The sequence below is a fragment of the Neomonachus schauinslandi genome, chromosome 2 (genome assembly GCF_002201575.2).
Source record: "Neomonachus schauinslandi chromosome 2, ASM220157v2, whole genome shotgun sequence".
NCBI classification, from domain to species: domain Eukaryota; kingdom Metazoa; phylum Chordata; class Mammalia; order Carnivora; family Phocidae; genus Neomonachus; species Neomonachus schauinslandi.
Genome location: NC_058404.1, coordinates 24,938,852 through 24,951,625, shown reverse-complemented (window position 1 = coordinate 24,951,625; position 12,774 = coordinate 24,938,852). Strand labels below are relative to the sequence as shown.

The 12,774-nt window shown below is 36.9% G+C and overlaps 1 protein-coding gene across 1 annotated transcript in view; it reads left to right on the top strand.

Moving 5' to 3' along the window:
* Nucleotides 1-12,522, top strand: part of C2H8orf48 (chromosome 2 C8orf48 homolog) — a 54,602-nt gene extending 42,080 nt beyond the window's left edge. Inside the window, exon 3 of the mRNA XM_021694181.1 lies at nt 11,600-12,522. Within this exon, the coding sequence (XP_021549856.1) occupies nt 11,600-12,522 (923 nt within the window). The remainder of the gene's footprint in view (nt 1-11,599) is intronic.
* Nucleotides 12,523-12,774: the final 252 nt, after the last annotated feature.

Sequence of the window (12,774 nt, the reverse complement as noted above, 5' to 3'; positions counted from 1 at the left end):
TTGCTGTTGAATACTGAGTGTTAGGCTCTTTCTCGGGTGGATTTTCAGCTGCTTAAGCAATTTCCTTTCTCCTTCTTCCTCAAGTATTTTTTATGTCAAGACTTTAGTAACTATTATCCTGAATGTTTCACTGTTGTTTTTTGTTTGTTTGTTTGCTTGTTTTCAATCTGAAAGAGCCAACCTGTGTCAGCTATGGTTCTGACCAGACAAACCGATGAGAAGCAATAAGAAACATGATGCAGGGGAGCTGTGCTCTACCCTAGTTGCAATGGGGATAATGATTTGGAGAGGCGTTGGAGTGGAAAGAAGGGAGAAAGGAAGTGAAGGGTGTAGGAAGAGTCTAGAGGTTTTGAGGCCAACTTGAAGACAAGTGCTCTGGATCCAGTGAAGGATGTCAGTGTCGGGGGTGTGACTGAAGAAAAGCAGCCTGGGGTGGGGTGTTATGACAGGATTTTGTGACTGGGGGGATCTGGGGAGAGGAGGACGCATCAGTGATCCCAAGGATTCAGACTCCTTGGCTCATACATAGGTTTCTTTCCTGTATTTCATGAGTTTCTAACCTCATAACCACCATTTCTTGACCATACTCCTATTACCCAATTTCTGTTATTGTCTAATTACTTTAATATCTAGTAATTCTAGACTTTCGATGGCACAAGTATCTCCAAATACTTAGTAACAGTAGGAAAAGGTGTAGGAAATCAAATTAGTTGATTTTTTAAAAATATCTGCTGTCTTTTTATGGGAAACAGAACACTACATAAGTGGAAGTGTGTTGCTTGGCATTCCTTTTGTTCCGCGTGCCTTAGAACACAGTGTTGCTGAGTCACTAGGCCATGGCAGAACTGACTGAGATAGTTTAATGCTGGGAGGTGGGGGTTGGGTGGACATGCCAAATAGATGGAAAAATTAGTACTTACTTTAAGAAACATCCAGTCAAGAGGAGAATTTAAAACTCAAACATAAATTGCCAAAAATATTGACAAAATACCATGACAATTGTCTTTACCTTGGTTAATCATTCTGTTCAGATATACTTGTCATGTATTAAATAGACACCTAGATATCTTTTCCTATGAGATAGCGAAATACTTAGAAATGAAGATCTGCATATAATCTTTAAAAAGTTGGCAGAAACCATAATTGTAATTTTCAACTCCCACTCCAAACAATTGCCACTCCAAAACTGATTTTAATCTTTAACATACTTCTAAGCAATACAAATATTAAGTGAGGAATGGGGAGAAGGGTTGTTATTTCAGAATTTTTTGTTAGAATTCAATAGTTTTTCTGGTATACTTTAAAAAATATTTTATTTTATTTTATTATTATAATTTTTTTTGAGAGACACAGCAAGAGAAGGAACACAAGCAGGGAGAGAGGGGGAGGGAGAAGCAGGCTTCCTGCGGAGCATGACCTTGGGATCATGACCTGAGCTGAAGGCAGATGCTTAACGACTGAGCCACCCAGGTGCCCCTAAAAAATATTTTAATAGGTGTTGGGGAGAGGTGATTCAGCAATTATTGGAGAAACTATAGGTCTGACACAATTGCATTTCATGCTATTATTATTATGATTATAATATATGAATATATTGTAATACTATTACATATGTCCTAACATGAAAACAAAATCTGAAGCTAATTCAGATGATAGATAGCCTTATGCACTAACAGTACTTTCCTTAACCAACGATTAAAAAATTTGATAGAAAACATTTTTTAATCTAAAAATATGAAGAGAAAAAAATTAAAAATAAATATATGAAGAGAGGAGGAAAGCAAAATAAATTCTATGCAGGGAAATATATTTGCATTTAAAGAGTTTAACAAATTTAGTACATGGATTTTAGTAAAGGAAAGAATTCAGCTTCTACTAGCTAGAACAATGGCTGGTATTGTGAGATTAACTTTTCTAACATTTATATTCTATTGACCTGAAAAGTTTGATCATCTCACTAAAATTGGGAGATCAGACAACCAGAAAAAAATATGAAGATGATAGAAATGTTGAAATGGTAGAGCTCAAGGAGTTCCTGTGTATTCTTTTTTTTTCTTAAGGGGGGAGGGGCAGAGGGAGAGGAAGAGAGAGAATCTTAAGCAGGCTCCGTGCCCAATGCAGAGCTTGATGCAGGGCTTGATCTCACAACCCTGAGGTCGTGACCTGAGCTGAAATAAAGAGTTGGATGCCCAACCGATTGAATCACCCAGGCACCCCAAGAATTCCTGTGTTTTAATTACTTCTGCTTTTTTTTTCATTGAGGAAGTAACTTATGTGTTTGTAGTTATTTGCTGTTCAGTGATTTTTACACATTTAATTGTACTAGTGCTTTGGATAAGTCTTCCTGGGTAGGTAGAATACAAAGGCAAAAAATCAGAATCAGAAAAGTAGAATGCTTGTTAAAAATTAGTTTACTCATAATGTAGGAGCCCATTAGAAGGATCTCAGTCTTTAGGTTCCCTATTAAATCTACCCTGGAATTTCAAGGATGGTGATCTCAATTACCCCATATTGGGTAACAAGCTCTATTCTATATTACCTTATTTAATAGTTAACAGCACCCAAGAGATGGGGGCTTCTATCCCTATTATATTACAAGAAACAAAATGAAGGAGCTGATATAACTTGAGTTTGGGGAGGGGGTTCATAATTTTTTCTTCTTAAAATTTACAAGCTCTGAGGAATCTTCTAACGTTTCTTGTTTGTATTTAGGTTAACTGAAACCCATATTTTATAGACTGTTATGGCAATCACTCTCGATTGTTCTTTAGGTCACTTTATCAAAGCTTGCGTTGGGGCCTATCCATATAATAATAGGTGAGGGAGTCTGATGCCCAATCAGATAACACAGTATGAGAACAATATGTTAAAATATGACAAGGGGACCACTTTTAATACTTCGTATTTAGGATTAAGTAGTCTAATTAGGGTTGCTCCATTTGATGCCTTTCTCTTCATTCTGGACGAATTTTATTCTTGTTCTTGTTTTTATAATGTTAAGTGTTATCACATATTTCATAAAGAGGAGGGACCTGCAGGAGGCTCAGCGGCTTTCACCTCCAAGCTTTTATCTCCACATGATTTCAAAATTATAGTTCTTGGCTTTGGGGGATGCGGTAATAAAAAGGGGCAGATAAAAACAAAACAAAACCAACTCTACAACTTTACAAACAGCAAGAATTAGCTTAATGGCATCTAGCCACACTTATTAGTAAAGGGTCTAACAAGTTTGATGCATGAAATGTAGCCACAGAAAGGACAAGAAACAGTCTCTGCTAGCTAGAACAAAGGCTGATATTGTGAGATTTCAGTGGCATAATATACAGGCTTCAAATAAGAGTTCTGGTCAGTGAGACATAAAGGAAGTGCTTCATTAGCTATCATAGTGCATACCTCTCAAGCTGGTACCACGGGACAGCATGCAGCAAGGACATGGGCACAAAGAATGAGCTATTCACTCAGGTTTCATAATCTTGCTCTGTTTCAGCCTCCTGGGTTGACAGCTTTCAAGTTAAGCATGGAAGGCTCTAAAGAAACAGTCTTACATTCTTCAGTGATAGAGTTTGTTTTTGGAAAATGCCTATCTAAAATAAGGAGATAAAATAAGTTGAGTCTGTGAGCTCAATTTATTGCATTAGATGTCTTTCCAGAGCATAGTGAGATTTTTATGATTGTTTTGAACACTTCAACAAAATAGTTCTATGGAAATATTGGTCTCAAATGAAATTATTTGCAATTTCTATGACAGTCAACCCTATGCAATCATATGAATATTCATTTTACTGTGAGAGCTCACTTTGTAAGTAGGAAAATTACAGTAAAATGCTTTGCAAAGATATTGAGAAGAGAAATCATTCTATGTAGTAGTTTTTAGGAAAACCACTGTGAATTCAAATCTTGTTCTCCATCATCTAGAGTCACAGACCTCTGGCCCTCAAGAAAACACAAAACTATATGACTCAAACTTAAGTTAATGGCAAAATTTCAAGTGTACTTTGGAATCAAGTGTACAAATGGATTCATTTCACACATCTTCTGTGCTTTGAAGAGAAATGTATTATAATTAGGTTATGATTTATATTAATTTCCTGGATGCCAATGTCAGTATTAAATAGTATTGCCCAAAGGCCCAGGGACCTAACTTCATAAAATTTGCATAAAGATGCTGAAAATGGTTCTCAACTTGAAGTACAGTGAAAGGGAAGTAAATAAGCCTAGAAAACCTATATATTATATTGTTATCATAGAATTTTCAAGAAAATGGCAAAAGAGATCATACAATTCAATTTTATACTTAACATTATTTGTTGTGAAGAATATCACCATTGATGCACTTAAATATATTGGAGATATTTATTTCTAAAATAACTGAGTAATTTCTGCCCTATACTTGTTTGGAATTTCACCAGATACTCAAATGAAGCAGTGGGAAATCAATGCTTAAAAACATTAAAAACCCTGAAATATACCAATCAAAATATTTTATTTTTTTCTTAAAGATTTTATTTATTTATTAGAGAGAGAGCACACACACAAGTAGGGGGGTTGGGAGGTGGAGGGGCAGAGGCAGGGGAGAGGCAGGCTCCCCACTGAGCTGTGAGCCTGAAGCAGCTCCATCCCAGGACCCCAAGATCATGACCTGAGCTGAAGGTAGACACTTAACTGACTGAGCCACCCAGGTGCCCCATTTTATTTTTTTTCAATCAAAATATTTTAAAAGATCTGTATAAAATTAAAAATATAAATTTTTCTTATTTTCCAGGAAGAACAATAATTTCTTACTTAAAACACTAAATGTGAGCAATCTCTCTAAAGTCTGGCCAGTCACATTTGTAATAATGTCAGAGAATATAAGTTGTATTCACGTGGCCCCCAAGGGCCTTCATCCGAAACAAAGATACTTCTTAATTAACAGACAAATAAAGTCAAAATTACCTCCTAGGATGTAGGTCCACCTACACCTATAAAGCAGTTGGTCTTTTCTTAAGTCCCTGTATTTAACTACTCTATTTTTCTCACTTAGCAAATCACAAGCAGTTTTACAGTAAAAGTCTATCCTGGAGGCAGACTATCAAATTAAGCTTTAATCTGTTTTTCATAAAAACCACATGCTATGGGTTCACTTGCATCCCCACCAAATTCTTCTGCTGAAGTCCTAACCCTCAGTACTTCAGAACGTGTATCCTTTTAGAGATTTGGTCCTTACAGAGGTAAGCAAGTTAAAATGAGGTCATTAAGGTGGGCTGCCAATATTGGACACCAGTAGAGCTGGTGTCCTTACCAAAGGGGAAATTTGGACACACAGACATGAACACGAAGACAGCCATCGACTAGTCAAGGAGAGAGGCCTGCAACACACCCTTCCCTCACAGCCCCTGATTTCAGATTTCTAGTTTCTAGACTGTGAGGTATTTTCTGTTGTTTGAGCCACTCAGTTGGTGGTTTTTTATTATAGCAGACCCAGCAAATTAATACACCACACAGATAAAATAATTGATGAATTTCTTCAATATTTTATCTATCTATCTATCATCTATCATCTATCTATCTATCTATCTATCATCTATCTATCTATCATCTATCATCTATCATCTATCTATCTATCTATCTATCTATCTATCATCTATCATCTATCATCTATCTGTCATCTATCTATCTGTCATCTATCTATCTATCATCTCTCTATCTATCATCTATCTATCTATCATCTATCATCTATCTATCATCTATGTATCTATGTATCTATCTATCTATCTATCATCTATCTATCATCTATCTATCTATCTATCATCTATCTATCTATCATCTATCTATCATCTGTCTATCTATCTATTTATCTATCATCTATCTATCTATCATCTATCATCTATCTATCTATCATCTATCTATCATCTATCTATCTATCTATCTATCTATCATCTATCTATCTATCTATCTATCTATCTATCTATCTATCTATCATCTATCTATCAGAGCTTTGCTATAGTAGCATTTATAGGGCAATTCTACGTCACGCAGATCATTCCGACTTTTGTTTTCCAAGATCAAAACCATTTCTAAACTATCAGAAGTTTTGTATATGTTTTACAAATCCAAGACAAAGATACAGCTACTCTAAACAATAAACATTTACTAAACTATCAGGCTATAAGATAAAAATACAGGCATCAACGGCATTCCAGTATATAAATAATAATCATTTGCAAGATACAGTGGAAGAAATAACCTCCTTTACGGTCACTAGCATAAAAGTATATAAAATAAAACAAAATAAAATCCATAAAGAGCCTAAATGAGGACACTACCTGAAAGATTCCAAAGTACACTTGAATATTTGTAAAGACATGCCATATTTCTGGATAGGAAGACCCAATTTAAAAAATCCTCAATGTTTATAAACTTAGCATATTTTAATAAAAGCCTATATACACACACACACACACACACACACACACACACACACACACATATATATATCCTGAAGCAAGACAGGTTGGTTATAAAGTTCATTTGGAAAGATAAAGAAATAAGAACATATAAGAAACTCCTGAAAATGAGGAGAGGGGTCTGGTCCTGTGAGAAGTTAAAAGATATTATAAAGTCTGTTAAAACAGTATAGTGTTGGTATGTAGAAAAAGAAGGACAGACCGTTGCATTAAAGTTGAAATTCCAGGAAAAAAAAAAAAAAAACCAAAACACAACAAAACAAAAACTAAGTGTGTGTGTGAATTTATGATAAAGTCAGCATCTAAAAGCAGTGGGGTAACAAAGAACATTTTGGGAAGTATGGTTGGGATCACTGGGTAGCCATACAGTAAAATATAAAATTAGGTCCATTCTTCATATTAGAGAAGAAACTATAAAAGGATTAGAATGTTAATACAGAGAAGAAGAATCACAAATACTATAAGAAAACATGAGTGAGTTTATTTATAATATGGGAGTAGACAAAATTTTTCTAAATATGATTAAGAATTCTAGAACACTAAGGAAACAGATATATTTGCTATATGAAATAAAAAATCCAACTTTTGCACGGCAAACAGCATAACCAAATAAAAAGACAAAGTGGGAAAATCATTTGGGACTTATCTCAGACAAATGGCTAATACTTCCAATATTAAAGTGATTTTAAGTGCTTTTTTAAGAATCAGAAGAATAAATCAAAAATCTTGTGGAAAAATGGGTAAAATGAATAGACAGTGCACACAAAAATAACTGTAAGTGGCCCTTATCCACATAAAATGGTGTTCAATCTCACTTATAATAAGGAGAATTCAATTTAAAATTACACTGACATACCATTTCTCATCCATTAGATTCACAAAAAGTCATAAATCTGAATACATAATGTGATGGCTAGGCTCTTGGGAACCATTGTTCTTATACGTGGCTGGCAGGAATGCAAAACATATACTCCCCCATAGAGGGGAATTTGGAAATACGTTAAAAAAAAAAAGAAAAAAAATCCAACAATTACACATGCCTGAATTTTTGATTTGCTAATTTTAGTCCCAGAAATCTTATTGGAGATATACCTCCCCAAATACTAAGAAAAATTTGATTCCTTATAGGACCACAATGCTCACCAAAATGTGGGAATGACTCTGGTACATTCCCACAGTACAATGCAGTTGTAAAGAGAAATGAGGAAGTGTGTATAGGTTGAAGGGAAGTGATATTCCAGAAACGTTTTTAAGAAAAAAGCAAAAAGAAAGTGTAAAGCAATGTGTAGAGTATGTGGAATATATATTTTTTTTTGTAAGAAAGGGGGTACAGATGTGTATTGATGTATAATTTCAAAAGGAAACTCGAAAGACTAAATCAAAAACTTTAATGATTGTCTATAGGGAACATAATAGTAGATACAGAGAAGAAAGCTAAATGTGTCAGCTCTTTTCTTTTTCCTTTTTTAAAATTGTTTGTACTTGGGAAGAATTTGTGGAGTAAAAGAGCCTTGAGAGCTGTATCAGCCAAATGCACTGAACAGACCTCACTATAAGCACGCAACTCGCAAAAAGGCATTTTTGACACAGAGAAATTTGAATACAGAATAATTATTAGATGATATTAAGGAATTATTGTGTTTTAGATGTGATAATCATCATGGCATTATATTTTTAGAAAGGCCTTACCTACTGGAGTTATAAACTGAAGTATTTATGGATAAAATAGTATTATATGTTGGATTTTACATACTACAGAAGGGGGTAAAATGTGCAAGGGAAGAACTGATATCTTAAAAGCCTTCAAACTGCACATGCATTTGACCATCAATTATAATTTCCGGAATTTATCATAAATGTATAGCTATGAATGCATATAAAGATTTAGCTAGAGAAACATTTATCCTGATAATTTTTAGGAGCAAAAAAACCTGGAAATACCTTGTGCCTAAATAATTTAGTTAAATAAATCAAATATGTTGAAATTATGTTGAAAAAGAATCTTTACAAATTGAATGGAAAAGCCATATTATTACTAATTGAAGAAGATAGTTTATAAAACAAAATATAATCTAGATTTTATTAACAAAAAATTATTCAAGGAAAAATAGAAAATGTTTTATAAGTGTTTGTAGTATAATCTTTGGGGAATCAGAATTCAGGTAACTTACTTAAAAATCAATATTAGTGGCTTACCCTTTTAAAGTACAAAAAACATATATTACCTTTGCAAAACAATAATTATTAAAGTAAAAGGCAACTCTGCATAAGGCAATCAATTTTAGAAAAATTATAGAAGACACACAGGAAACAAGAATGGAAAAATTGAGATATTTGTGAGGGAAAAACACTTTAAAGAAATGAAGAACCAGTACTGTCCTGTAAGTTGAAATAATTATTTTAACATGAGTGATGTAAGATTCTTTACTCTGCAAACATCGTTTCTCACAGTGAGATTTCTGACGCATTCATCTTAGACCCTCAGGAGGAGAGAAAATATTTCATTTTGTTTGATCCACAGAACTGAGTACAGTGCTGTGAAGTTTATGTAAAGGGTAGAATATTGTTGAAAGATTTGTCAACTTCATTTCCCTTATTCATACACTAGATTCCCTCCTGGTACCGTGAACACCACAAGGGCTCCAGGAAGGGGTACAGGCTAAAGGCCACCTGGGAAGGAAGGAGCTATGATACCTGAGGGGAGAAGTGTTTGTCAGGAAGAAACTGAAAGTGTGTCCTCCCTCCAAGAAAAGAGAAAGAAGAGAGAAAGGGAATCAGACAGGAAGACTAATTTATTTTGACCTCCTCTCTCTGGGGTTAAGCCCCATAGCTGTAAACACATTTGATTGTTGAGGAAAAGCTGGAAAAAGAGCTTTGCCCTGCTCCCCATTAAGAACTCGGAAGGAAGAGACAGTGTTTGTAAGGCAATAAAAGTCGTGCCATCACATGGTTAGGCCAGGAGCACCTAATTTCTCTCTTTACTTCCTATTCCGCCCACCCCCCAACTCCAGGCAGTCTTCAGCCACAATTCCGTCTGTAAAGGACCCCAACATTCCCATCAGCCCCTAAGAGATGCCTGAGGTTTCTGGAGGACAATGTTGCCAGAGGAAGTCACCTGAGTGACAGTGTGGTACACTGTGGGCGCCAAAGCACCTTCTCTCTGGCACTTCTCACACATGCTTTTGAAAGAAAAAGAGCCAGTTTACAGGAGGAAGCCGAAGTACCATGGGTGTCCAAGGCCTAGACAAGATAGCCAGGAGAGGTTCTGACAAGTTCCCCTAACCTTCGATTTTGTCAGGACCCTAGAAGGAATGTGACTGACTGTACCTTGGAAAACACCCATGTTAGAGTACTAAACAATTTATTGGGTCATGCTGATTATTACCAAAAAAATGGTTGATAACAGAATATTCTCCCCAAATGCATCTGCTTCTAGGATAATGTTATTAAAAATAGCTTACTGGATGATATGAATATGCTTTATTATAAAGTATAGCTCTTTTGATCAATATTTTTTGGGGAAAATATGGGTTATAATGAATTACATATAAATATTCAGAGAATAAGGAAGGTTTTCAAAATAAAAATTAAAAATGAAAATCTTGAGCCCTTGAGATGCTGGAAATCACTTGCAGCTATCCACAAATTATCTGCTACCTCTTTTTAAAGGCTAATATTATATGATAAAATATTATCGGGGTTGAATACAGGAAGTTGCAATCTCTTTATCATCAATGTGAAGCTGGTTCATACTTGAAAGATGCTTTTTGAATATTTCAGACTTTTGACCCTTTGCTCCTAAAAAGATGAACATTTTTTGGGATAACATTGAATATATCTGGTTAGACTTGAATAACAACATGGGGGGTAGGGGGCTGACCTAGGGAGCCCATTCTCTTGAAATTATCTCAGATACTTACTAAGACCTAGACTCATATATTTATTAAGACCTAGAAAAAGCCAATCTTCAGAGTCAACATATTATAATTCATGAGAACAGCTATTAATAAAATTCTACCATGTTTTTAAAAAGGCTCTCTTTAAGGGATATGTCATGGGTAGAAGAGTAAATTGGGGTGGGCGGTTCAGAAAGATAAAGATTGGAGTTCCTTAAGCTGGTAGTACACTGGATCTGTGTGAGGTTATCTTTATTTCTGTTTTCACAGTCATTCAATGCATTTATTTAACAGATTTATCCAATGCCTTCTAATGTGTCAGGTACCTGGTGAGTACTGGGCAACACAGGCTTAGTGTCTGCCCTCACGGAGTTTTTAATCTAGTGGGGTGATGGGGTGAGGGGGCATCATCATATAGCTGCAAACCATGAAATAAAGGCTGTAAAGAGTTTGGGGCAGGGTGGGAATGAAGTCCTTCCTGAGAAAATGGGACTTGAAGGAGGAACAGTAATAAATCACATAAAGAAAAGGGGTGTTGACGTGCCAGTCTGAGGGGAACTGCCTGAACCAAAGACCTGAAAACCTGTGTTTGGGAAAATCCGAGCACAGAATGTCGTCCCAATCCTGGAGCACAGAAAGTTGTGCAAGATGTGCAGGCAGGAGTCTCGTGGGATAGTTTCAGTCGTTCGATATTTATTCTAAGACATGGTCTACAATTAGGTGGTCTGGCTATATGATCTGCAGACGTGTTTTTGCCTGCGCTTTTTGGCCAGCTTTTTGGGGGGGGGGAGGGGCGGGGCATCATTCTCGAATTAGAACCTGCCTATGCCCACTAGCCTCACACACGTACACTCGTGAGACCCCCTGAAGAAAAACAGTTTGCTAGCTTCTCTAAAGGACTGATAGATTTTGTACTTAAAATAGCACCAAGGAAGAGTCGCTACAGAGCAAACGGAGCCGGCGCTTTGCGAAGCCAGCGAGATCCGTGCCCGCTCAAGCAGTCTGAGCTGGAGAGGGCGGGGAAAGAGGAGGAGCCCAGCTCTGACACCCACTGCGCATGACCGCCCTCGTTGCCAAGGCAGCCGGGAAGGCGTAGCCCGGAAGAGGATCCTTGCTGAGCCGCCTGCTCCGGGACCGACCCCTGTGGACTCCGGCGGGACCAGTTCCTGAGCCTGTCTTAATCAGGGCAGAGCAGATGAAGAGCCAAGTCTGATGCAAAGTGATAGCCATTCGCCTAGAAGCCTGGGGATTGACAAGAGCAAGGGGAACTGGCCCAAACGGACATCAGGGCTATGGCAGACCTTTCTGACGAGACGCTGACTGATGAGGTACAGAGTTCCAGTGCTTTCAGCTCCTCTGGAGGACTGCCGCCCTGGTCCCATGCCTCTGGGAGTGGAAAGACTATGCACTTGGAGTATCGAGACAAACAATCTGAGCTTTCAGACTACCAAAATAATGAAAAGAAGTTCAGTAGAAAATGGATCAACTATCACAAGGGCAAAGAAACTAACTCTGGACAATACCAATCAGACACTAAACTTCAAACAGAAACCACTCGGGTATCTGATGAAGAACTGAATGCCCTGCAGTCTTTTTGTGCGGTTAAGATAAACCTGATCCACCGCAGAGCAAACTCTAAGGAGAAAAAGAGGAGCAGACACCAAAAGCCACAGCTTAGGTTGAATGCAGAGGCTTCGGAGAAAGATGCCTTAAACTGTACCGTCCCTGATGAACTTTTGAAAAGAATCTACCTAAAAAACATGAGGACAACCCCAAAACAGGTGGCGACAGCTAAGCAACACATTTCTTCTTGGTGTCCCCATTGCAACAGAAAAAGAGCAGAACTGGCCCAATCTGCCTTTCTGCGACAGAAGAAGACTTCACTGGAGTCATTTCTACTCCAAGAGAAGATAGACAAACACCTTTATACCAAAGACTTTCTTACCCTTATTGGAGATGCACATCAGGAGGGTTTTCCCAGGCTTTCAGATGACCCCAGAATAATCTGGAAAAGACTGAATGAGAAAAGTCAGATCAGATACTATGGTTTTGAAAGGTCAGATACAAAGCAGATGTGGCAGACTGAAGAAAGCGCTTGTCACTCACCTTTTCTCTACTACTTGACCAAGCCACCTACTCTATCCAAACAGGAGATAGAGTTTACCAATGATAATGTGTAATGTGGATAAATGTTTCTGTTGTGTATTTGAATAATCATCATTTTTACAGGCCCTTACAAAACCAATTTAAGACTTAACTTTCCTTCCTTCACAGATACGTGGACTAAAAACTCTCCATCCAGTACTTTTTTTTTTTTTTTTCAGATTATAGAGGGCAACGCTGTAGTTGGTATACTACAAAGTGTTTACAAAAATCCAGGAGAGAGATGGTGGTTTAGACTAGGGTTTGACAATACAGATAGAAAGAAGTAC